At 38.6% G+C, this 23,874-nt stretch overlaps 1 protein-coding gene across 1 annotated transcript in view; it reads right to left on the bottom strand.

Annotated features, from left to right (window-relative positions):
* EML4 (EMAP like 4) overlaps positions 1–23,637 on the bottom strand; it is a 155,281-nt gene extending 131,644 nt beyond the window's left edge. Inside the window, exon 1 of the mRNA XM_039231683.1 lies at positions 23,374–23,637. Coding sequence (XP_039087614.1) covers positions 23,374–23,398 — 25 coding nt within the window. The 5' untranslated portion in view covers positions 23,399–23,637. The remainder of the gene's footprint in view (positions 1–23,373) is intronic.
* Between the last annotated feature and the right edge of the window lie 237 nt (positions 23,638–23,874).

Here is a 23,874-nt window from a genome sequence, read left to right as displayed (position 1 = left end):
ATGTTAACACAAGCCTACGTAGATCTACATTTAAAATTCTCCTGTCTTAATTTTTTATAATTATCATTTACCCACAAAACCTAACAAATGGGCTTTACAGTGTCATATCTACATTGCCTACTCTACACAAAATTCTGGAAAATTATTTCCTAATGTTTACTACAATGAATATATTTCTGCTTTAAGTTATAAAAACTGAGCATGACACATTAGATGCTATATTACTATGAACAATGTGTCCTTTAAGAAATGTAACAATGTACTGTCTTTCACACAAAATTAAATTTGTGAATTACCAAATCCCATATGCTCTCTGTTTTATCTGGTAGCACAATGGAGTTATCCTAATGCCCTCATACTTCAGAACAATACAAATCTACTAACTAGATAACACAGGTTAGAAAAAACTGGCTAAATTAACTGGATGGCCATAAAACAAGGCTGAGTTAGCTGGATCCTGAACCTGTAACTCTGACCTCAGAAGCACAGTTTCTATAACCCATGAGCTGGCCACGTAACTACTTGGAGAATAAATTATTTTATAATGTAATATTCAAAACTTAATTGGGAAGTAAAGCCAAGTCTTTAACAAACACTACTGTTTGTTAAAGAAAAAAATTGAACTTTAACCCTTTAACCTCATACCACATACAGAAATTAATTTGAAACAGTATACTTAAAAGTAAAAGCACCAGCCGTAGGAAACAAAAGATAAATGTAATCAAAATTTTAAAATTCCTACTAATCAAAAGACACCATTAAGAAAATAACTGGGCAAGCTGCAACATGGAGGAAAATATTAACGACACATATAGTTGACAAAGGATTTATATTCACAGTACATAAGTTCAACAAATCAACAATAAAAATATAAATTACCCAATAAAAATGATTAGTAAAAAATAACTGAAAAAATACAAATATATTTATATTTTGTATTTAAAAGGACTTGATTTTCGTCATCAAATATTGCAAGATATTGCAGTTTTAAATAAACCATGTTAGGAAAGTTTATGATAGCCATCTTTATGTGTGTATTTATGTAGAATATAAAAATAAGATATAAATAGTATTTAAAATGAGCACATAAAGTGCCTTGGAAATGGTAACAGGGAAATTCCACAACCATTTGACAATAAAGATAAACACATTAAAAAGAAGAAGGCATAGGGGAGTCTGGCTGACTCATTTGGTAGAGCATTCAACCTTGGATCTTGGAGGTTTTAAGTTCAAGCTCCACAGTAGAGATTATTTTAAAATATATTAAAAAAAAAAAAAAAAAGAATGCAAAGGGCCCCTGATTGGCTCAGTTGATTTAGTGGCCAACTCTTGATTTGGCCAACGTCATTATTTCACAGTTCATGAGATCCAGCCCCAAGTCGGGCTCTGTGGTTCCGTGCTAACAGCTGACAGTGTGGAGCCTGCTTGGGATTCTCATTCTCTCTCTGTCTCATTCTCTCTCTCTGTTCCACCTACCCCCCCATAAACATTTAAAAAACAATGCATATAATGACCCTTAAGAGATAAATAATGAAAGTGAAAAAACAAAAAAACAATGTATATCAACAATGACCCTTTAAGAAATGTCAGAGATGTGGGGTGCCTGGGTGGCTAAGTCAGTTAAGCGTCTGACTTCAGCGCAGATCATGATCTCAGAGTTTATGAGTTCGAGCCCCATGTCAGGCCGGCTACTGTCAACAGAGTCTGCTGCATTCCTCTGTCTCCCCCACTCCCTGCCCCTCCCCTGCTCTGTCTGTCTGTCTCTCTCTCTCTCTGCCATTCCCCTGCTCATACTCTCTCTCCCAAAATAAATAAATAAACCTAAAAAAAAAACATCAGAGATGAAAGAACTTAAAGAAACTAAATCATTTTAGTCTTTATGATAGCATTAGATTGGGTTTGGCCCTAAGAAATAAAGTTGCAACAGTAATTTCTTTCCCAAGAAATCTTTCCACTCTCAGTCTAAACAATTATATAACAGATAATAACTCCAAATACTTTTCCTCTTTTTATTCTTCATCCCCAAACCTCCTTTTATTAGTTTTTCCTTCAGCAGAGTAAATTGAATGCACATTATGTAGTACTTACTATGAAGCATGCTGTGATGTAAAGACTTATGTTTATTTAATGGATCCAACCAGCCAAACATGTCAATTCCCACAGTTTCCCAGCCATACTCTCCACCATCTCAAAGCCTACAAAGCAATGGTACTATTGGATTCACCTATCACTTCTCTAGATTAGCAAAATCTTGAATGCTTCTTATCCATGTACCAAGAATCTCAAGGTCTCCAGATAAGGACTAGAGAAAACTGAAAACAATGATAATGGAATCAATTATTCTGAAAACTGAGACAGCAGCAACTGCTTTCTAGGGTTTTGAATTCTAGTGGAAGCCAATTATTCCTGCAAAACACACTCATTTTAATATGCAAATTCCAAAACCATCCTCCCACATTTCTCACCCAGCCCTTCATGTTGCTATAAAAGTGACAGGAGAGGACCAAGATCTTTGTCATAAAAGCACATTTGTATTTGAGGGACTGGAAGTGGTCTGGAAACAATGCAAAGGGCATAGTTTTTTATAGGAAAATAATTTTCACTGAGGTAGAAGACCTAGACTCTTGGGAAGGAGACACTCAAAACTAGGGACTTTTAAAATTCAATTTGAGATGGTGATAAAGCAAGCAAGGGGCAATGAAAATTAGAGTGAAGAAAGAAGTAAATGTGGTACAAATAAGTAAATAAAAAGAACATAAAATTAATCAATACAAGGATTGTAAACAGATTTGATTTGGCATTGCTTGTCCAACTCATAACCCACCCCCCCACCCCCCAAGTGGCCGCATGCGTTCTACCTTTTCTTTTCATTTGAGAAACTATTCAATCTCCCTCATATTATTCTAAACACTGGTCCCAACTGAAAACTGTTATCTTTCTACTTGATGACCTTGCCATTCCTACACACAGTGATTAGTTGTGGGATTAAAAACTGGATGTAGGGATGCCTGGGTGGCTCAGTCGGTTAAGCGTCCAACTCTTGATTTCGGCTCAGGTCATAATCTCCCAGTTTGTGAGATCAAGTCCTGCGTCAGTCTCTGAGCCCACCACATGAAGTCTGCCTGGGATTCTCTTTCCCTTTCTCTCTGCCCCTCCTCAGCTCTCTCTCTCTCAAAAATAAGCAAACATTTTTTTTTAAAGTTGGATGTAAGCAGGACAAAGTCCTTTCTTTGGATTTTTCAAACTTGCACGAGAGAAGGAGACTGACTGAGAAGGTGGTTCCAGAACTACTGGGATGACCCCTGCCTCTAGAAAAGGTTATTTCAAAGAACAAAGCCAATATGTACAGAGAAATGGAAGAGAAAATCCAAATGATAATGTACATCTGCCCTTATTTATGTACAGTTACTATTAAGAAATAATGAATATAAAGCCACTTTGTAAACTCTTAATCAGAGTTGATTCAGATTACTTGACAAATGTAATCATTTTAGTTTTGTTAAAAACTATGTTTTTAACAAAACTAAAATTGTGCATATGTATACATGTATTAAGTAGAAAAAGTAGGTAATGAAATTCCATATAACCTATAGACTACAAATCACAAAACAAACGCTTAAGTTCAGGGATTGGCAGACAATGAGTAGACAGCCAAATCTCGTCTATTTTTGTATGGCCTGTGCACCAAGAATGTTTTTGTTGTTGTTGAATTTTGTTTTAATTTTTTTTTAAGTTTACTTTTATTTTTGAGAGTAAATAGCGTGAGCGGGGTAGGGGCAGAGAGAGGGAGACACAGAATCTGAAGTAGGCTCCAGGCTCTGAGCTGTCACCACAGAGCCTGACCTGGGGCTCAAACTCACGTACTGTGAGATCATGACCTGGGCTAAAGTCAGCTGCTTAACTGGAGCATCTGGGGAGGACTGGAGAAAGTTCAATCACCTTTGACCAATGATTTAATCAATCATGCCTATGTTATAAACCTCAAGAACTCTAAATGATGGGGTTCAGAAAGCTTCCGGTTGATGCTGGGAGGGTGATGCCCTCAGAGGGCAAGGAATCTCCAAATCTCTTCCCACATGCCTTATCTGATACATCTCTTCCATCTGAAAGCTGTATAATAAACCAATAATAGTAAATAAGGTGTTTTCCTGAGTTCTGTGAGCCAATCTAGCAAACTGTCAAACCCAAGGTGGGGGGGGGGTCATAGGAATCACCCATTTATAACCTGTCAGTCACAAGTACTTTGAGACCAAGGGTACCTGGATGGCTCAGTCAGTTAAGTGTCTGACTCCTGATTCTGGCTCAGGTCATGATTTCACAGTACTGGTTCATCAGGACCAGTACAGAGCATGGAATCTGCCTGGGATTCTCTCTCCCTCTCTCTCTGCCCCTCTTCCCACTTTTGCATGTGCACTCACTCGCTCTCCTGCTCTCAAAATCAATAAACTTAAAAGAGAAGTACTTGAGGCCCAAACTTGTAACTGGCATCTGAAGTGGGAGGTAATTTTGTAGGACTGAAGCCTTAAGCTATAGGATCTGCACTAACTCCAGGTTGTTAGTGTCAGAATTGCCTGGTGTGGAAAACCCATACATCTAGTGTCAGAAGTGTTCTGGGTAGAGGAAGTTTTCTTTTAGAATCTTTGTGGCCTTGGATTAACCAAAATTTCTTAAATAGGACAAAAAGAAGTACATACTATAAAAGAAAAAAAACCAATAAAATGAACATCAAAATAAATTGCTAAGCTAGATTTTATTACTCTTTAAACGACACTAAGTAAATGAAAAGTTTAGCCACACTCTGGAAGAAAATATCTGCAGAGACAACCCAATTGTTAAAATATGAATATCATATGGTACACCTGGGTGGCTCAGTCAGTTAAGCATTTGGCTTAGGCTCAGATCATGGTCTCACTGTTCATGAATTTGAGCCCTGCATCAGACTCTCTGCTGTCAGCACAGAGCCTGCTTCGGATCCTCTATCCCCCTCTCTCTCTGCCCCTCCCCTGCTCACCCTCTCTCAATCTTAAAAAATAAATAAATAACTTGGGGCACCTGGATGGCTCAGTTGGTTGGGCATCTATCTGACTTCCACTCAGGTCATGATCTCCCAGTTCACGAGTTCAAGTTCGAGGCCCACATGGGGCTCTGTGTTGACAGCTCAGAGCCTGGAGCCTGCTTTGGATTCAGTATCTCCCTCTCTCTCTGCCCCTCCCTTGTTCATGCTGTCTGTCTCTCTCAAGAATAAACATTAAAAAATAATAAGTAAACTTAAAAAAATGAACACCATATATGCAAATCCATAGAGGAGGAAAGTAGATTAGTGGTTGCAGGGGCTATGGGGACACACATATTCAAACATTCACAGCAACTTTATTCATAATAGCCCAAACTGTAACAACTGAGATGTCCATCATCTGGTGAATGGATAAACCAACTGGTGTTATATTCGTACAATAAAATGTTACTTAGCAATAAAAAGGAACAAACTACTAAAACACAAAACATGGATGAATCTCAAAAGCATTATGCTACGTGAACACCACAAAAGACTTCAAAACTGTAAGGTCACAGCTATATGAAATTATAAAAAATAAATAAAATATAGCAATGGAAAGTAGATCAGTGGTTGCCAGTAACTGGAGGTAGAAGGCACCACTGCAAAGAGATACAAGAAACCTTTCTGGGGTAATGGAAATGTTCTGTATCTTTTAAAAAAAACTATTTAAAAAATTTTTTAATGTTTATTTATTTTTGAAAGAGAGACAGAGAGAGAGAAACAGAGCATGAGTGGGGAAGGGGCAGAGAGAGAGGGAGACGCAGAATCTGAAGCAGGCTCCAGGCTCTGAGCTAGCTGTCAACACAAAGCCTGATACGGGGCTTGAACTCAAGAACTGTGAGATCATCCCTTATGACCCAGCAATAGCACTGCTAGGAATTTACCCAAGGGATACAGAAATGCTGAGGCATAGGAGCACATGTACCCCAATGTTCATAGCAGCACTCTCCACAATAGCTAAAACATGGAAAGAGCCTAAGTGTCCATCAACAGATGAATGGATCAAGAAGATGTGGTTTATCTATACCATGGAATACTACATGGCAATGAGNAAAAAAAAAAAAAAAAAAAAAAAAAAGAACTGTGAGATCATGACCTGAGCTGAAGTTGGGTGCTTAACCAACTGAGCACCCAGGTCTCCCCTCCCTCCAAAATATATTTATTTTTAAGAGAGGGTGTGCATGCACGTGCAGGACAGGGGCTGGGGAACTCCCAAACAGGCTCCACACTGTCAGCGAAGAGGTTAGTGCGGGGCTTGATTCCACGAACCGTGGGATCATGACCTAAGATGCAACCAAGAGTTGGGCACTTAACCAACTGAGCCACCCAGGCCCCCTGGAAATGTTCTATATTTTTTTTTTTTTTTTTAAATGTTTTATTTATTTCTAGGAGAGAGAGAGAGCGTGAGCAGGGGAGGGTCAGAGAGAGAGGGAGTCACAGACTGAAACAGGCTCCAGGCTCTGAGCTGGCAGTCAGCACAGAGCCCGACGCGGGGCTCGAACCCACGAACCGCGAGATCATGACCCAAGTGAAAGTCGGACGCTTAACCGACTAAGCCACCCAGGCGCCCCGGAAATGTTCTATATCTTGACTGCTACAATGGATACACAACTACACAAACTTTTCAAGGTGTAATTACTGTGCACTTAAAATTAGCACAATTTATTGTAGGTAAAGCATAGTTCAATAAATCTGATTTTTAAAAACTGAAATCTCAAAACTACCTTTTATTTTTTTTTCACTAAAATCAAGGTATGATAATGAGGTATTCTGTAATATTTTAAAACAAATGTGAGAATTTGCTATCAAGAATGTATCTTAAGAGTGGCCTGGCTGGCTCAGGTGGTAGAGCATGTGACTCTTGATCTCAGGGTTGGGAGACCAAGTTCCACAATGGGTGTAGAAATTGCTTAAAAAAATGTATTCCATTTGATAACAAAAATGCCAAACAAATTACCAAAGAACAGAGTACACTTAGTTTTGAAGAAGACCAATAAAGTTTGACAAAACAGCAGATTGGTTTATGTAGGATTACACAAAATGTTAGTGATAAGCGGTAGGAACAGATTAATAAGCAGAGAAGATGATGATTCTCAACACCTTGCTCTAAAGTGTCTGAAGACACTTTCTCACATAACTCACAGGAATGTATCTTTTTCTTATCTGTTGGTTTTCAAATTCCTTCATTTTCCTAAGGTGTATGGTTAATAAATCTGTCAATATCTTATGGCAAAAAAGGGGATACTAAAAGTATCCACAGAAGATTCCCTCAAAAAAGGGAGTAGTAAGGGTTGGGAATGAAAAGGTAAGTTGGCGCCAGGTGGCAGAGAAAGTTGAAACCCAGCTATAAGTTTATCTCATAGAAATTAGAAATGATAGAAAGTTTTTAGTCTGGGGAATGACAAAATGTTGATATATTGAAAGAATAATCTGGTGGCCATATGCAGGGTAAATCAGAGCACGAAAAGATCAAAAGCTAAAACATTCATTTCTAGATATTAAAACAATTGCCTAAAGTGGGTCAGAAGATTTAAAACCACATCAGTGGTTTTCAAACTACTGAAACTATTTCTTTGTTGTTGCCTTGACAGAGTCAAATCCCCGTGAGTTTCATCCAAAACACATCTAATATCTTCTTATAGGTGCTACTACTGAACAACTGTTCAGAGCACAGCAAACACCAAACTGCTCTAAGTACCAAAGTAGGTGTTAAAGTCCGGAAAGAAAAAAGGGCCAGAAGGTGAAAGAGGTGACCTCACCCTGATCACACAACCCACTGCTTGCCTCCACCATCACCACCACCCACAAACAGCTGTCTGGAGATCTCTGGTGCATCCTGGGAATTCTCCTCAGCAAATGAACAGGAGTCCTAAATCTAGGTTGATATAAAGAGACAAACCTATAGCAATTAACCTGGTTAAAAAAAAAAAAAGATTTTATAGAAATAAAATCAAATTCTTTCACAAGAAAAAATACTAAAACTGAATGGAATACATGTCCAAATACTAAAAAACTAATAATCTGAGAATGAACATTTAAAAAAGTATATATGTTCCAAATCTCTATCATAAGATCAGATGCCATGGTATGATAACAAAGCAACCTTAGCACAGCTGTCAATGTTTTACCTATTTTGTATCCCCAAGATTATTCTTTTCTATGCTTATCTGACACAACCAAACCCCACACAGGTTCTATCACTATTCTATGAAAAAAAGATAGTATGTTTATAATTGACAATGCAGACATCAATGTTTATACAGGAGTCACTGAGGTCCTACTGTAAATAATTTAATGAAAACTGTTTATCATCTATCTCCCCTCACTATAATACAAGCTTCAATAGAGCAGGGGTTTTTGTTTCTTTTGTTCACTGACATATTCCCAGTATGAAAACAATTCCTGGCATGTAGCAGTTGCTGAATAAATATTTGCTGATCTATATTACATTTTCATTTTGGGAGACTTCAGTCACCAAAAAGCTGTCAAGATATTATTATAATCATCATCCCCATGTAAAGGTTGTAATAACAGGTTCAGTTTTGTTCGATTTACTTAACACTCACACTTACCAGTTTTCTGCCTCTGAGGGTATTTTTTAAAGGCGAAATTAAGATGTTTGTGTCCTTTAGAAAGTTACTAATTTATGTAAAGTGTCTGACATAGTTTCTAAATCACAGCTGAATAAATGTCAGTGTCTTTGCCTCGCTACCCTCTTTGAAAAAGTTATTCAGGGCGCCTGGGTGTCTCAGTTGGTTAAGCATACGACTTCGGCTCAGGTCATGATCTCACAATTCGTGGGTTCCAGCCCCGCATCAGGTTCAGTGCTGACAGCTCAGAGCCTAGAGCCTGTTTCGGATTCTAGGTCTCCCTCTCTTCTATGCCCCTCCCCCACTTGTGCTCTGTCTCTGTCTCAAAAATAAATAAATTATTAAAAAAATTTTTTAAGTTTCTTTAAAAAAAAAAGAAAAAGAAAAAGTTATTCAACTGAACCAAATTTCTTGAAATGTAGTCTATGAAGTTTATAGCATCAATGACTATTTCCTAAAGCAAATATACTGAAGATTATAGACTTAACAATCACAGGACTCATACTCCAACAAAAACATAGAAAAAAGCAGGGCACCTGGGTGTTTCAGGTCAGTTAAGCGATCAACTTTGGCTCAGGTTTTGATCTTGAGGTTCATGGGTTTGAGCCCTGTGTGGGCACTGTCAGCACAGAGCCTGCTTGAAATTCTCTCGGTCTCTGTGAGTGTGTGTCTGTGCCCCTCCCCTACTTGCACTTTCTCTAAATAAACTTAAAAAAATGTTTTTAAAAAATAAAAGTTAAGGGGCGCCTGGGTGGCTTAGTCGGTTAAGCGTCCGACTTTCGCTTAGGTCATGATCTCGCGGTTCGTGGGTTCGAGCCCCGCGTCGGGCTCTGTGCTGACTGCCAGCTCAGAGCCTGGAGACTATTTTGGAGTCTGTGTCTCCCTCTCTCTGACCCTCCCCTGTTCACGCTGTCTCTCTCTCTCCTAGAAATAAATAAAAATATTTAGGGGCGCCTGAGTGGCTTAGTCGGTTAAGCGTCCGACTTTCTCTTAGGTCATGATCTCGCTGTTCGTGGGTTTGAGCCCCGCGTCGGGCTCTGTGCTGACTGCCAGCTCAGAGCCTGTAGCCTTTTTCAGAGTCTGTATCTCCCTCTCTCTCTGACCTTCCCCTACTCACGCTGTCTCTCTCTCTCTCTCTCTCCCCTCGAAATAAATAAAAAATATTAAAAAAAAATATTTAAAGTAAATAAATAAATAATAAAAAAATAAAAATTAAAAAAAGACAGAAAAATCAAGTATCTTAGAAAATGACTGCTTACACAGGAGACAGGGGAGGGAAGTGACAGAATTCACTCCCTTAAATTAGGATGACACCAGGAGAACACAGCTGATAATGGTGGCCTAGGTTGAAAACTGCTACCAAAATGGTCTCTATTGGTAGGTAGCCTGTCATTTTCTCAGGTATATGGGAGGAGGAAAAAAAAAAAAAAGTAAATATCATTTCATTAAGCAGTTTCCCAGAGCTGGGAGTGCCACTGTGTCCTGACCTCTATTTTTCTGCTTACATCCTAAACAAAGATATGCTTCTAAAAACAAAACAACAAAAAGGCTAGATGGTTAAGGTTTAAAGGAGTCCTCCATGTTTCCAAAGCTTCCTATACTTCAACACCATAATTCTTACTGCTTTGTATTTTAAAAGCCTACATTATAAGCTCCATATGGCTCTGTTTATATCTGGAAGAGTGCTGAGCACATACCAAGCATTCAATAAATACTTCCTGAATAAGTATGGCCTGAATCCCCCACAGAATTAAAAGCTTCATGAGAGCAGGGATTTCAAGTATCTCATTCACCAATTTTCCAATATACTTAGCCCAGAATGTGATCCAAAGAAACTAATCAAAATCTATTAATGAATGTGTTATGACCAAGAAAAAGTAAGATAAAATAAAATTTAAAAATAGTCTACAAGAGACACAAACCCATATACTTAACCATTATAGTATGCACTAATGAGTCAAAGTAAGGAGTTTCACAGTGTGAGTTTCAGCATGCATATAATCATTAAATCTCATTTATAAAAATTTCAAGAAGTCAAATATTAATTATCTTCCCAATCTCATCTTACTCTAAACTTTGTTCCCCAATAATTTATCTCAAATAATCCACAATACTAGATCCTAAAGTTTCAGAAACTGTTATGTCAAAAATACATCCACACTAATTATAACTGGAGAGACTAAAGAAATAAAATGAATGCCAAGAGGTACTCAAAGCGGTCAAAGAAAATCAAAGGCTATGCCTCAACTAAACTGAAAACAGGATATCCTTCAAAGTTAAAAAAAAAAAAAAAAACAAAACCTACTCACTCATCAACAGGATTCAGTTATGACACTTTTTTGGAACAAATGGCTTGCAAAGAAACTTGCAAACAAATTTCATCATTCACTCTGATATGTCACTTAACCATCAGCATTCCACTATCACTTAAAGATGAGCAAAAGGTAGTAATCTCGAGACCAGCATGCAAGAGTAAAAGACGGTTTAAGGAAAAATGTAAGATATCTACACTAAACAGTTTTGTTTTAAAAAAGGAAGTCATCTCAACTTTAGGAAGTCATCCATTTTGGAAAGTCAGAAAAAATACATTCTCTGGAAAAAATTAAAAAGGAAAAAGAAGTACATTTTCATGGAATATGACAAAAATAATACAGCATAATTTGGCTCCATAATACACTAACATCTCACTAATCCAGAGATTTATCTTAGCAAGAAGGAAAAAAAAAAGAAAACAAAACAAAAGATAATCTGAACAAAAGAAAATCCTGGAAGTATAAACAGTCTACAATTTAAAAAAATACATATATATATAGGGGCACCTGGGTGGCTCAGTCAGCTAAGTGATGACTTCTGCTCAGGTCACGATCTTGTGGTTCATGTGTCCGAGCCCTGCGTAAGGCTCTGTGCTGACAGCTCAGAGCCTGAGCCTGCTTCAGATTCTGTGTCCCCCTCTCTGTCTGCCCTCCCCTACTAATGCTGTCTCTCTCTCCAAAGTAAACATTGGAAAAATTTTTTTCCAACTTATATGTATATCTATCTGAACCCTATATGTTTTATATATAAAATCAAGTCTGTGAACTAAAAAAGCTCATGCATTTTATTAAGGTCCTCATTCTGAAGCCTATTATCTTCCTCTGAAAAACATCTGGTATCCTATTATTCACATATCACATATCAAATAGCAATATTTATTAGGTATGATCTTAGGTGCTTTACCATCCAATTTCAATAGGCATAGGTCTTGATCATTAGATTCCTCTTTTTTGAAGATTCAAAACAATCCTTACAGGTAAGTCAAACTAGCTTTGTTACCTGGTTTCCTAGGCCACAGCATATTTAAAATTGGAAATCAAAAGAAAGGCTAGACTGGAAACAATAACCAATCCAGTAACAATGAGCACCTCTAGAGCCTAGAGTACCACTTCATGCCCAAAGGAATGACTTAGAGAAACAGTGGACTGCAGAAATTAGAACAAGAAGTATAAAAGAAAAGTTTGAACACTGTCACATCAGAAAACAAGGAAACCAGCAAAGACCACTAGAATTAGGGCTCAGGAGTCAATCTAAAAATGCTTCTACAGGCCAATAATAAGAAAATCTGAGCATAAAAAAAGGTTAATGGCAACATGCTGAAATACATAAAATATATGAAAATCCCTAACTTTCAATTCAAATATACAGAAGACAAAGAAACAGGTTTTAAAAACATCAAATGATACACTCAGCACTTATTATAAACCCTACAGAATAAAAGGTCTAGTTTAACAAATTGCAAAGGAAAAAGAAAAAGGGAAGGGAAATACATATTAAAAGATTTAAGAGACACAGCAACCAAATGCAATGTATGGATCTTGTTTAAACCCTGATTTAAACAAACCACTGTAAAATTACCCTTATGAGACAATCAGGATATGTGACTGGATATCTGATATTAAGAGGTTACTGTAAAATTTCAGTAATGAAAAAATAATGAATAATGAAAGGAGTCATAAACTCAAATCATGGGTGAGATTTCATAAATAATACAATAAAGAAAGAGGAAAGGGTAAAGCACACTGATGTTAGGTGATAAGCAACAGCAAGGAAGACAGTTATAATTATGTAGAGTCATTTAGTATATGGAGCAAACAGCCCTACATAAAAGCTCTTGAAGGCACTACTGTGTTACAGCAAAGAACCATGTCTGACACTCATAATAACCACCATCAGTTATTAAGAGTAAGTTAAATTATCCTCTACATACACAGCTTATGGAGATCAGATGTCCAAATAATGAATCCAATGCACTAAAGTTTATATTTATACCTGCTGAGAAAGAAAGATGATCACAATTTTGTAAGTGGAAAAAACATGGTTGATTTTGCTGCTTAAATATATTTTCTTTTACCCAACCCCACTAACATACACAGCACCTAACAGTACTTTGCTCCAAGATAATTACTGATCGTTTAAACACAGTAACAGGAATAGTAATGAATATAATCCTGAATAACTTCCCACTATTAAATATCTTCAAATTAATTTACACTAATGGCCTGGTCTACGGTTTAACACAATTTTTAAATGTAAGATAAAATACTATGCAGTTACAAATTACTAAAAAACCATAAATCAAAAATGTCAGCTAACTAAAGTAACTCAATTCAAACTGTCATCTGAACCTACTTAAAATTATATAAAATAGATATACATGACTGAATTTCATGTCCACATCATCTCATTGTGTCAAAAAGCAAGAAAGTCCTCAAAAGAGGGATGGAAACATATCAAAAGAATGCAGAAACTAGTATGAGTAGGCATCCACTAGCCAAAATGGGGTCAATGCGTGCTTCAAAAGAAATAGTAATGGATTATAACCCATTGAAAAAAACAGGATACCTGAGTCCATACAGGTATAAATAAACCAACAAACTGAAAGTCCAATGAGGAACAGAATATTTACAAAGTTTCAAAGCACCTCCTATAAAAGACTAATAACTTCAAAAAAATTTAAGTATTTTTACAGTGCAGAAGTGCAACACCTTAATCAAATGATCAAAGTGGCCATCAGTATTAGTACATTTCAGTAATGCATCACATGACGGGATACAATGAAACAAAACACAGCTTCACCTTTGTGGCATTTGTGCCAAGGATACAGGGCTTGAACTGAATCAGGAGGAGACATAAAATTAAGGGACATTCTACAAAACAACTGGCCTGTAATCTTACAAAGTATCAAGATCATAAAACCCAAGGAGACTATTAAAGGGGACAAAAGAGACATGACAACTAAATGCAATATTTGATTCTGAACTAGATCTTTTTGGTATAAAAGACATTATTAAGACAATTAGCAAAATCTGAATGGGTCTGAGGATTAGATAGTAGTTATGTATCAATAGTAATTTCCTATTTTTCTTGGCTGTAGTATGGTTATGTAGGAGAATGACTTCGTTTATAGGATGTATATATACTTACATATAAAATTTTTTTAATGTTCATTTTGGGGGGGGAGGGAAGGCGTGAGCAGGCAGGGGCAGAGAGAGAGAGGGAGGGAGACACAGAATCTGAAGTATGCTGCAGGCTCCTACCTGTCAGCAGAGTCCGACATGGGGCTCAAACCCACAAGCTATGAGATCATGACCTGAACCAAAGTCAGACGTTCAACCAACTGAGCTACCCAGGCGCCCCTAAAGTTGTATAAATAATTAAGTTCAACAACTTAATTCTCAAAATGTTATGAGCAAGAAGACAGACACCCCCAACACCTCTTGGGGCTAGAGTAAAGGCTGCAAATATATGCCTACAAAGAGGTCAGGCAATAAAGTAAAATACCTGAAACAAGCTAGGTGTAAGGTAAGGACTGAGGCTGCTTATCTGACATACCACTTAGTGCGTATATAGATCATGTGGAATGCAAGCCACCTGGGGCAAGATCAGTCCATTTTTTCAAGAGAAACCAGAGATCCAGATTTTTATGTGAAATTTCCCAATTTTTAAAACACTCAGAAGGGCCAAACAAAACATGTCTGTCGGCTAAATTTGAACCACAGCTGCCTCAGGCCCAAAGGCATGTTTCTCAAACTGAGGCCTAGGGATAAAAGGAAACCACATGATATACATGGAACATATTCTTACAGCCACAGTTTTATCCCATGAGTTTGCCTGGAATTTTCAGAGAGAGGAGACATTTCTATACTTTTAAAATGCTATATTATAGAAATTAATGCAAAGCTCATATGATTTTTTAAGAATAATTTCAAACTCACAGAACAAGAAGTACAAAAAACAGCCATACAGCTTTTACCAATTTCACCTATTGTTAACATTTTACTCATTTGCTTTATTTGCACATAAACATCCTCCCTCCTTGCATATATATACAGTTATGTATATGCACACACATTACAAATACATGTACATATACAAAAACACACATACACATTACATCTTTTTTTCTGAACCATTTGAGAGTAACTTACATATATCATGGCCCTTTATCCCTAAAAACTTGTGTGTATTTCCTAAGAAAAAAATACTCCCTTCCATAACCTTAGGATAGTGATAACTTTCAGTAAAGGTTTTTATCTAATCTACCATCCAAAGTCCAATTTTATCTAATCTACCATCCATAGTTCAATTTTGCCAAATGATCCAATGATACCCTTTATAGCATTTTCCCTTTTAATGTAAGATCCAGTCTGGGATCGCATATTGCAAGTAGCTATCATGTCTCTTTACTCTCCTTTAATCTGGAACATTCCATAGCCTTTCTGTGTCTGTGTAACAATTAAAAAAAACAACAAAAAACCACAAAACCAGTCTTCCTCACCGTTTTAAAAAGTAGGATGCTCCCCAGTTTGGAGTTCAATCATGATTAGATTCAGGATATCCATTCCTGGCTGGAGAACTACACAAATGATGTGTTTTTCTCAGGGCATTACATTCAGAGGCACACAATGTTCACTAGTGCTATTCATTTTGACCACATGCTTTTAGGTAGTGTCTGATTTCATCACAGTGTAGAGTTACTATTTTCCCCCCTTTGAAATTAAAGAGCAATATATGGGGAGATATTTAAGACTATGCAAACAACCTGCTCCTCATCAACTATCACCTTAGATTTAGTATTTATCAATGACTAGCTATACTCCTGGACCCCTCCGGTGTAGTGCTCATCTCCTCTACTTTAGAAGCATCAGTACAATGGTTTGAGTGCAAGACTAAAATATAGGCTGAGCTTCCAGAAAAAACAAACGTATATGAGCCATGCCCGAAAGACTGAATAGATCTTTTTTTTCTTTAGTGAGTGAGCAAGAGAGCAAGCAAGCTGGGGAGAGGGGCAGAGAGAGAGAGAATCTTAAGGCAGGCTCCAAACTCACTCACTGCAGAGCCTGATACGGGGCTTGATCCCACAACCCTAGGATCAAACCTGTAATCAAGAGTCAGACACTCAACCGACTGAGCTGTCTAGGGGCCCCCCAAAGACTGGATAGACTTCAAATAGCTACTGAAGTGGAGAACCAGTCAAGACACAAACAACTTCATCAGGAAAGCTAAAAAAACACAGTATGGTGAATCCTTCTGCAAAGTAAAAAAAATATACCCTAGCCTATCAGTTGTATAAAACCGTATTTCTACTGAGAAATATGCTGAGAAAAATACTGAGTTTGCCTGAATTACACTGATTCTAGAACTATAGATATAGTTTTACTGCTATTGATAAACAGAGCACACAATTCATTACAACTACTTCCGATGTTCATCCAACTTTTCATATGTATGTCAACCTTCTCACCTAGTCTCTCAAAGATCAGGATTAGCCACTAAAAGTATGTATTTCATCTGACTGTGACCCACAGTAAGAAATAAAATTTACACTGCAACCTACAGCAAACATATACAACCAAAATTGAAAAGATTTCTTGAAGCATTATCATGTGAACCACTGATATTTTATAATCTTTCTTTTTTTTTCTCCTCCTTTTTCTTCTCAATGTAGGTCTTGATCCCAAATAAATTCCTAAATCCATAATAATAAGTCATGCACAAGACCTACATTTGAAAAACACTACCCTATGGGTGCCTGGGTGGCTCAGTCGGTTAAGCAACTGACTTCAGCTCAGGTCATGATCTCAGTTTGTGAGTTCAAGCCCTGCATTGGGGCTCTGTGCTGACTGACAGCTCAGAGCCTGAAGCCTGCTTCAGATTCTGTGTCTGCCCCTCCCCTGCTCATGCTCTCTCTCTCTGGAAAATAAATATTAACAAAAAAATTTTTTTAAAGAAAGAAAAACACTATCCTAGAACCTAGCATGGAGTTCTTTACCAGATTAGATTCCCAACAAAGTCTGAAACAAATTTTAGGTGAAATGAGAAAAAAGAACATAATGTGTGATTTTTTAAAGGACTCTATTCTGAGATTGTATATAATTTTTTTCATCTTCAAAAGCTCTTTTATGAAACAATGGTGAAAGTGAAGGTTGTAAGTGGTCCATTATATACTGGTCCCCTAACTTTTCCCCCACATTTTCCTGGAACATAAAATCTCCAATGTTGTGCTGTGAGATTTCAAAGACACGTAAGAGTGTCACCTTTCAATGGGTTTATAATTTGGCTGGAGAAATGATACTAATAATAATTTTAAGGCTTGTCATAATTATTCCTACTTTATAAGAAGAAATATCCTGTGATAAGCGCCCTAAGAATGCTCTCAGGTTAAAAGTTCAGTACTTTGGGCTGGTAATGAATGAAAGGGAACAAACAAGCAAAGGTGTTTAGAAAGGAAACAGTATTTGAGTTGGACCTTGAAGGGTACTGAGGATAGCCATGGATGAAAAAGCACAAAATTTGGGGAACAAAAACAGGTCATTTTTGGCCAGAGCTTAATTAAGACTGTAGAAGGAGATAATGGGAGACCTTGAGAACAAGGCTAACTTGTTTGAATTCAGTCATCAGGGCAATAAAGCTGAGAGAGTGAATGGCACAATCATAGCACTGCTTTAGGAATATTAATCTGAAGCTCCCTCCCCCGCCAATGTACAAAATAAACTGGACAGGTGGAAATTCTTTAGGCTATGCAATAATCCAAACATGGAATAATTAAGTATTTGAACTGCAGCTGGGGAAAAGGAAAGTAAAGGGTGAGAAAAGGTGATAAGAAATGAAAAGTCCCAAGAGATTTTAATGTGGTAGGCAAAAATGCCAAGGGATCAAACAAACATGGTTCTGATATTTCAAGGCTGGATGATAAGGAAAAGAAACTGATTTAGAGGAAGAGAAGTTCAGATTCAGGTTATGTTAGATGTAGAAGTAGGTTATGAAGAGTTAGTAGTAGGGAACAGAAAAGAACATTGAACTCCATCAGAAAAATCAGAGTTCAGGGCACTTGAGTGGCTCAGTTGGTTAAATGTCCCATTCTTGGTTTAGACTCAGGTCATGATCTTACAGTTTGTGAGTTTGAGCCCTAAGACTGGCTCTATGCTGAGAGTGTGGAGCCTGCTTGGGATTCTCCCTCTCCCCTCTTTACCCTCCACCCCCTTGCACGCATGCAGTCTCTCAAAATAAATAAACTTAAGAAAAAAGAAAAACCTGAGTTCAAGTGAAAAAAATGGTTAGCATAAAAATAAAAAACCAGAAAATAGGTCTATAGTATGATTTTTAACTATGTAAAAAATTAGGCATAGAAAAAGACTAAAAACAAGTGTATCAACATGTTAACATTGGCTACATACAGATGAGCTAAAGAAAAGATCAATTATTTTTCTTTCTTCTTCGTATTGTGTTTTCACTGGATATAAATCCAACAAATTAGCCACCCCCCAAAAAAAGTAAGAAAGGAAAAAGACACACCTGGATTCAAATAGCCTTTTTTTTTTTTTTTTTAAATCACAGACTCTCTGAACCTGATTCCTCATCTATAAAAGAGCAATTTCTTTTCTCCCAAGATTAGCGTGAAGATTAAGTGAGATAAAGGTACTTGTAAATTACAAAGCAATATGCAAAATTAAGGTATTATAATAGTCTGAGAGAGCTAAAACTACAGGACAAGAGATCATACACAGATACAGAAATATACTCCAGATTTGGGAATCTTCCATACTGAGGTTATAGCTGAAGAAGTGGATTACTTCCTTAGAAGTCTTAGAATCTACCCACTTCAAAATAAAAATGTTCTTCTCAAATTTCTTAGGAATACTGAAGTTTTACATGTTATAGAAATAGATTCATAGACGTAAAATTAAGACATTACTTTTCCTACATGTTACTCAAACATAAGGTGGAAAAATACCTAGTAATTTCACTTCCTAATATTTGGACAGCTAAATAAATTATTTCATTGTCTTAAAAGTCAAGCTCTAAAGGTAAACTTAGCAATCTCCACATGTTCCCTCTCAGAAATTACATGCTTTATACATAGCACAGCATCCTAAATGGTGTTTCTCCTCTCTAGTCCCATTTCTGATACTTCCTCATGCTTAAACATCTCTGGGTATCCATTTAAAACCAGAGAGTAAACTCCTAACAGACAAGAAGCATGTCTTATATATGTCCTTTCCACAGGAACAACCAAGTACAGTACTGGTCACAAAAGAGGTACTAACCCATATACATACTAAGAAATACTCTAGCCAACTCATGTCATTGATGTTGTAATAATCATGTAAGAGTTACTACTCATGTCTTATATAACTTAAGCCTATTTTAAGCCCTTCAAAGAGACAACTAATAAATTAAAAGAAAAATTCCCCCAAGTAATATTGTATGAGAAACATTTTTATGCAGATAATGAAAGCTTAGGACTATTAAAAATCATACACTTCATTGTTTCTTTAAAAGAGAGTATATATGAGATGAAAACAGTTCTAATATTGTGATCTTAAGATCGTTTCCTTAAAATATTTAATACATGGAGGCACACTGCTGTTGTTTGTTCATATACCCTTTACCAAAATGTAACGTTTCTTACAGATACTAACCCTACAATTTCATTCAGTGCCATTTTTACTTTTAAAAACTTTTGAGTTTTGTTTTTTAACCTTTGGAGCAGAAAGTTAAAACTGATATGATTAACTGCAGGCTTTTTTTTTTAAAGTATAAGCACTGACGAATCCCTAGGCTAATTCCAAAATAAAAGTCTTCAGTTAAAACCTTTGTGGGGCACCTGAGTGGTTCAGTTGGTTGAGCATCCGACTTCTGCTCAGGTCATGATCTCACGGTTGGTGGGTTCAGGCCCCACGCGGGGCTCTGTGCTGACAGCTCCCTTTCTTTCTGCCCCTCCTCTGCTCACACTCTGTCTCTCTCTCAAAAGGTAAACAAACAAACAAAAACCAGAAACAAAAACCAAAAATAACTTTGTTATGAAAAAGAGGTGCTAAAAAAGGCTAAGGATGAAATGCACCTAAGTGTGGGCTGGGAGGGTTGTGTGTGTGTGTGTGTGTGCGTGCGTGTGTGTGTGTGTGTGTGTGTGTGTGTGTGTGTATGTTTGTAGTAATGCCTTTGTTATGAAAAAGAAGTGCTAAAAAGACTAAGGATGAAATGCACCTAAGTAAGTGTGGGCTGGGGGATGGGATGGGGTGGGGTGGGGTGTGTGTGTTTGTGTAGTGACAGTGATTTGAAGGCAGGATATCAAGACAGATTGTTCAGGGTACTTCACCCCAACTAATTTTTTTTAATTGTTTCCAAAGTGCTGCCTTTTTAAATTACCATAGTCTGTGAACTAAAAGATACTATGCCTAAGGGAAATTCCAGAGTACAAGCACCTGCCAGCCAAATTGCCTAAAATTCATCAGCGGCAGAGATTAAAAGCATCCTTTAGTTTTTATGTAAAACAAAAGTAATACAACAGGTATATAGTTTCAATATGACGAATATAACATGACCAATCCCCTAACATTGCTCTCAACAATTTCAAAACCTACTACACAGTTTTAATTGCCATTGTACATCTTATAAAATGCATATAATAGTGTTTTCCTTATCTAAACACTCAATAATTAAGGGTACAGCTTGAATTTTAAGATTTCCACGTTACAAATGGATCTTATGATTCACCATATGATTCCCTTAAATAATCAGCTTCTCTGGAATCATTCTGTTTATAAAGCACTTTTCTGCTTATATAAGTGTAGTTTTCTCACATTTTTTCCCCAAGAACTCATCTGGTATACAAAAGGAGATATACACGTATACCTCCTTGAGAATAAACAAATGCTTTCAATCCTTGTGGCCCCAGAGGAACGTCACATGTTTTGAATTGTTCAGTTAAAAAAAAAGTTTTTAAACACCTAGAATTCAAGTGCTTGCCTTTACATTCATGGCTCTCTTAATGATAAAATAAAGATCAATGTAAGCTCTAGACTAATGAACTGCAGGGAACAGAAACAAGCAATTTGGCAAGAGCTAAGCACAGCTCTGTTTAAAGACTACCAGTAAAATATACCAGCATTACCCCTCCCCCACCCCTCGTCCCTTAGAGGTTTCAATTAAGATGGGGCCTAGTTTTTACTCTTACAAGGGGGACAGAAAGAGAAAGCACAGAGCTCCTGCTGAAAACTAGCTTCATCAGGAGCAGCTTCAGAAATACTGCCACCAACCATTTCTTTCCTTCTCTGTTGACAGGGTTCCTCTCTTTAGAGAGAGGTATCTTCCCCTGCAGCTGATCAACACCGTATCTAAAGAAAAGTCTCACCCACTCAAGGATGGCATCAAATGAATACAAAAAATACCTAACATTAGGGTCAGCTATAACACTCTTTATGAAAAGTGAAGACCCAACAACAATTCATCTTCATCTTCCAATCTCTCCTATCGGTTGCCTCATGAAATGGATAAGAAGGGATAAAGTTATTTAACAAGTCATATCTACGGTTTCAAAATAAACTTAAGTGCCCCCAATTGGTGAGAAAGGCTCCCTCACAATACTTAGAGAAAATGAAGCCTTGGCAAGCCTTCCAGAAGTCCTTGGAATCAAAAAGAAAAGAAATAAAAGCAGATTTCTACTTTGAGTGGTGACCCACCATTCCTAAAAGCTGAGGCGCCGACAGTGCAGTGGTATCTCAGTCCCACAACATCTCCCAGTATGCTCTATTTTTGCTCTAGTATTCGATCACCTCTTTGTGTACAGGACAAGTCTTTCAGTACTATGATTAGTGAATAAATGCACCCATGAGGCTTAAAAAAAAAAAATTAAAAAGCAGTGAAAAATTGATGCCTCTTTAAAAGAAGCCAAGAATGAAACCACCTCACTATGTAAGGAATTATAAGACATCAAAGGTTAGATAATGGACAACAGGTGCCTTTGGGAGGAAAGAGTAACACTCAGTTGTCTCCTATTTTAGGATTTCCACTCTCAAAGCACTCTAATGTGTGTTTTTCTTTTCTCCCCATAGAGGGTCAGGGCCAAAATTATGGCCCTTTTACTATTTAATACCAGTAATGGGTCCATTGCTCTTCGACTAACTTTCTTACTTTAGATTTAAAAAATTCATCTAATCCCAACATGGCTGAATAAAGTATGGCCTATGGCCAGATCACGCACTGATCCATGAACATTCATCAACCAGGGACTTATTACCAAGAAATGCAAAAGAAAGGCTTCTGAATACAAACTACCTCCACACAAAACACTGAAAATACAAATCCAGCAGCAGGTATCACATAACTGCAGAATCAGCCAAAGCAGAAACTGTTTCTCTCACCATCATAACAGTTGAGCTCAATCTTTACAGTAACCAGATTCCAATGGCCTCAAAGAATAGTAATTCCAGACACAGATTATAGGGCACTGAGTACCAGCCTCTAGTTCTGATTCCCTTAGCCAGTTACAAAATCTACTACCTTTATTCTGGTGAAAGGGAACACTGGAAGGATACTGCAGCCTACTTAATAACCTCTTCCATTCCACAAAGACAACATATTCCAAAAATGGAGAATCCTTTCTTTCCCTGACAGAGGCCCCCTTTCCTATGGATTCACTAGGCAGGATTATTTCTCCCCAACATGCTGGCAGAACCAGAAAATACTTCTGCTTTCACTCTTCTTTTAAAGAGGGTCCCCCAATACAGATGCACCTCTTCCTTTCCTGTATGAAGCAAATGATGCTTCAGTGCTTCTGGTTCTCTCCACCACTGCAAAACGTTCAGAGAAGTGGAAGGAGAGAAGGGAAGTTGGCAGACACGGAAAGATACTTAAAAGAAGCCTCCAAATTTAAAGTGAAGACTGGGGGGGGGGGTGCCCTCTTCCTGAAGAGGGAATGGGGGTCCCCACCCTAAAAAGGGACTCTCTGCGTGGGTAAGGGGTGCCTCCACTCTGAAAAAGAGTTCAGTATGTGGAAAGTGGGAGGAATGTTGTGCCCTGAAGCGAGGTCAGGGTTTCAGAAAGGGGTGCCCCAACCCTGAAGGTGGGTCTGTGGGGGGAGCCGTGAGTGTATAGGAAGGGTGTACCAGTTACGGGGCGGGGGGGCTCTAGGAGAGGGGGTTTCCACTTTGGGGAAGGAGGGCTCTGCACTGAAGGGGACGCTGGGAGGAAGGGAGGGTCTTGCGGGGGGTGTAGGGGGGGGCTGGGTATGGGGGGAGGGGTTCTGAGAACACCCGCGCCAGTAAAGGGGCGGCAGCCTCGAGGGGAACATGTGCAGTGGAACTACTACCATCCCCAGGGGCAGGGTGGAGAGCAGGGCCTGGGCTGTGTGTGGAGAGAACAAGGCTCCCACCCTGCGCAGAAGCCGGAGGAGTCCCCAGCTGTACTCACCGAGGCTGCCGGCGAAACCGTCCATCTTGCGGGGAAAGCGCCGGGCTCCGGGCTCAGCGGGGCGGGCACTTCATTCAGCGGACCGACAGACTGGCCAACGCTGAGCCTGACCCGCTCACTCTCTCGGTCGCCCGGCACGGCTCCTAGCTCCCGCCTCCGTCGTCCGTCGGTCTGTCCGCCCCGGGACACTCAGCCGCGGCCGCTCGGGCCACTTCCCCGTCAGATTGAGAGCCGCACCGCTCCGCCGCCTGCCCGGCCTCCCTCCCAGGCAGCAGCCGCGAACGCCGCGCCGCGCCCCGCCCCCGCGCCCGCGCGCAGCGGTAGCCCCGCCCCCGCGCACGCCGTCAGGCTTCCGACTCCGCCTCCCACGTGACAACACGGAGGCGGGTGCTTGCCGACCCTTCCCTCTCACCTTGCCTTGGCCTCGGGTTCCTGCCGCCTCGAGCTTTAATAGTGACTGCGCTTGCGCAGTGGGCCTGCCAAGGGCCTGGGACTTGGGTC

This window comes from Hyaena hyaena, unplaced genomic scaffold, assembly GCF_003009895.1.
Source record: "Hyaena hyaena isolate Hyena2069 unplaced genomic scaffold, ASM300989v1 scaffold_57, whole genome shotgun sequence".
Lineage (NCBI taxonomy): Eukaryota > Metazoa > Chordata > Mammalia > Carnivora > Hyaenidae > Hyaena > Hyaena hyaena.
Note: the sequence above shows the minus strand (reverse complement) of the source record. Positions and strands in the feature narration are given on the sequence as shown.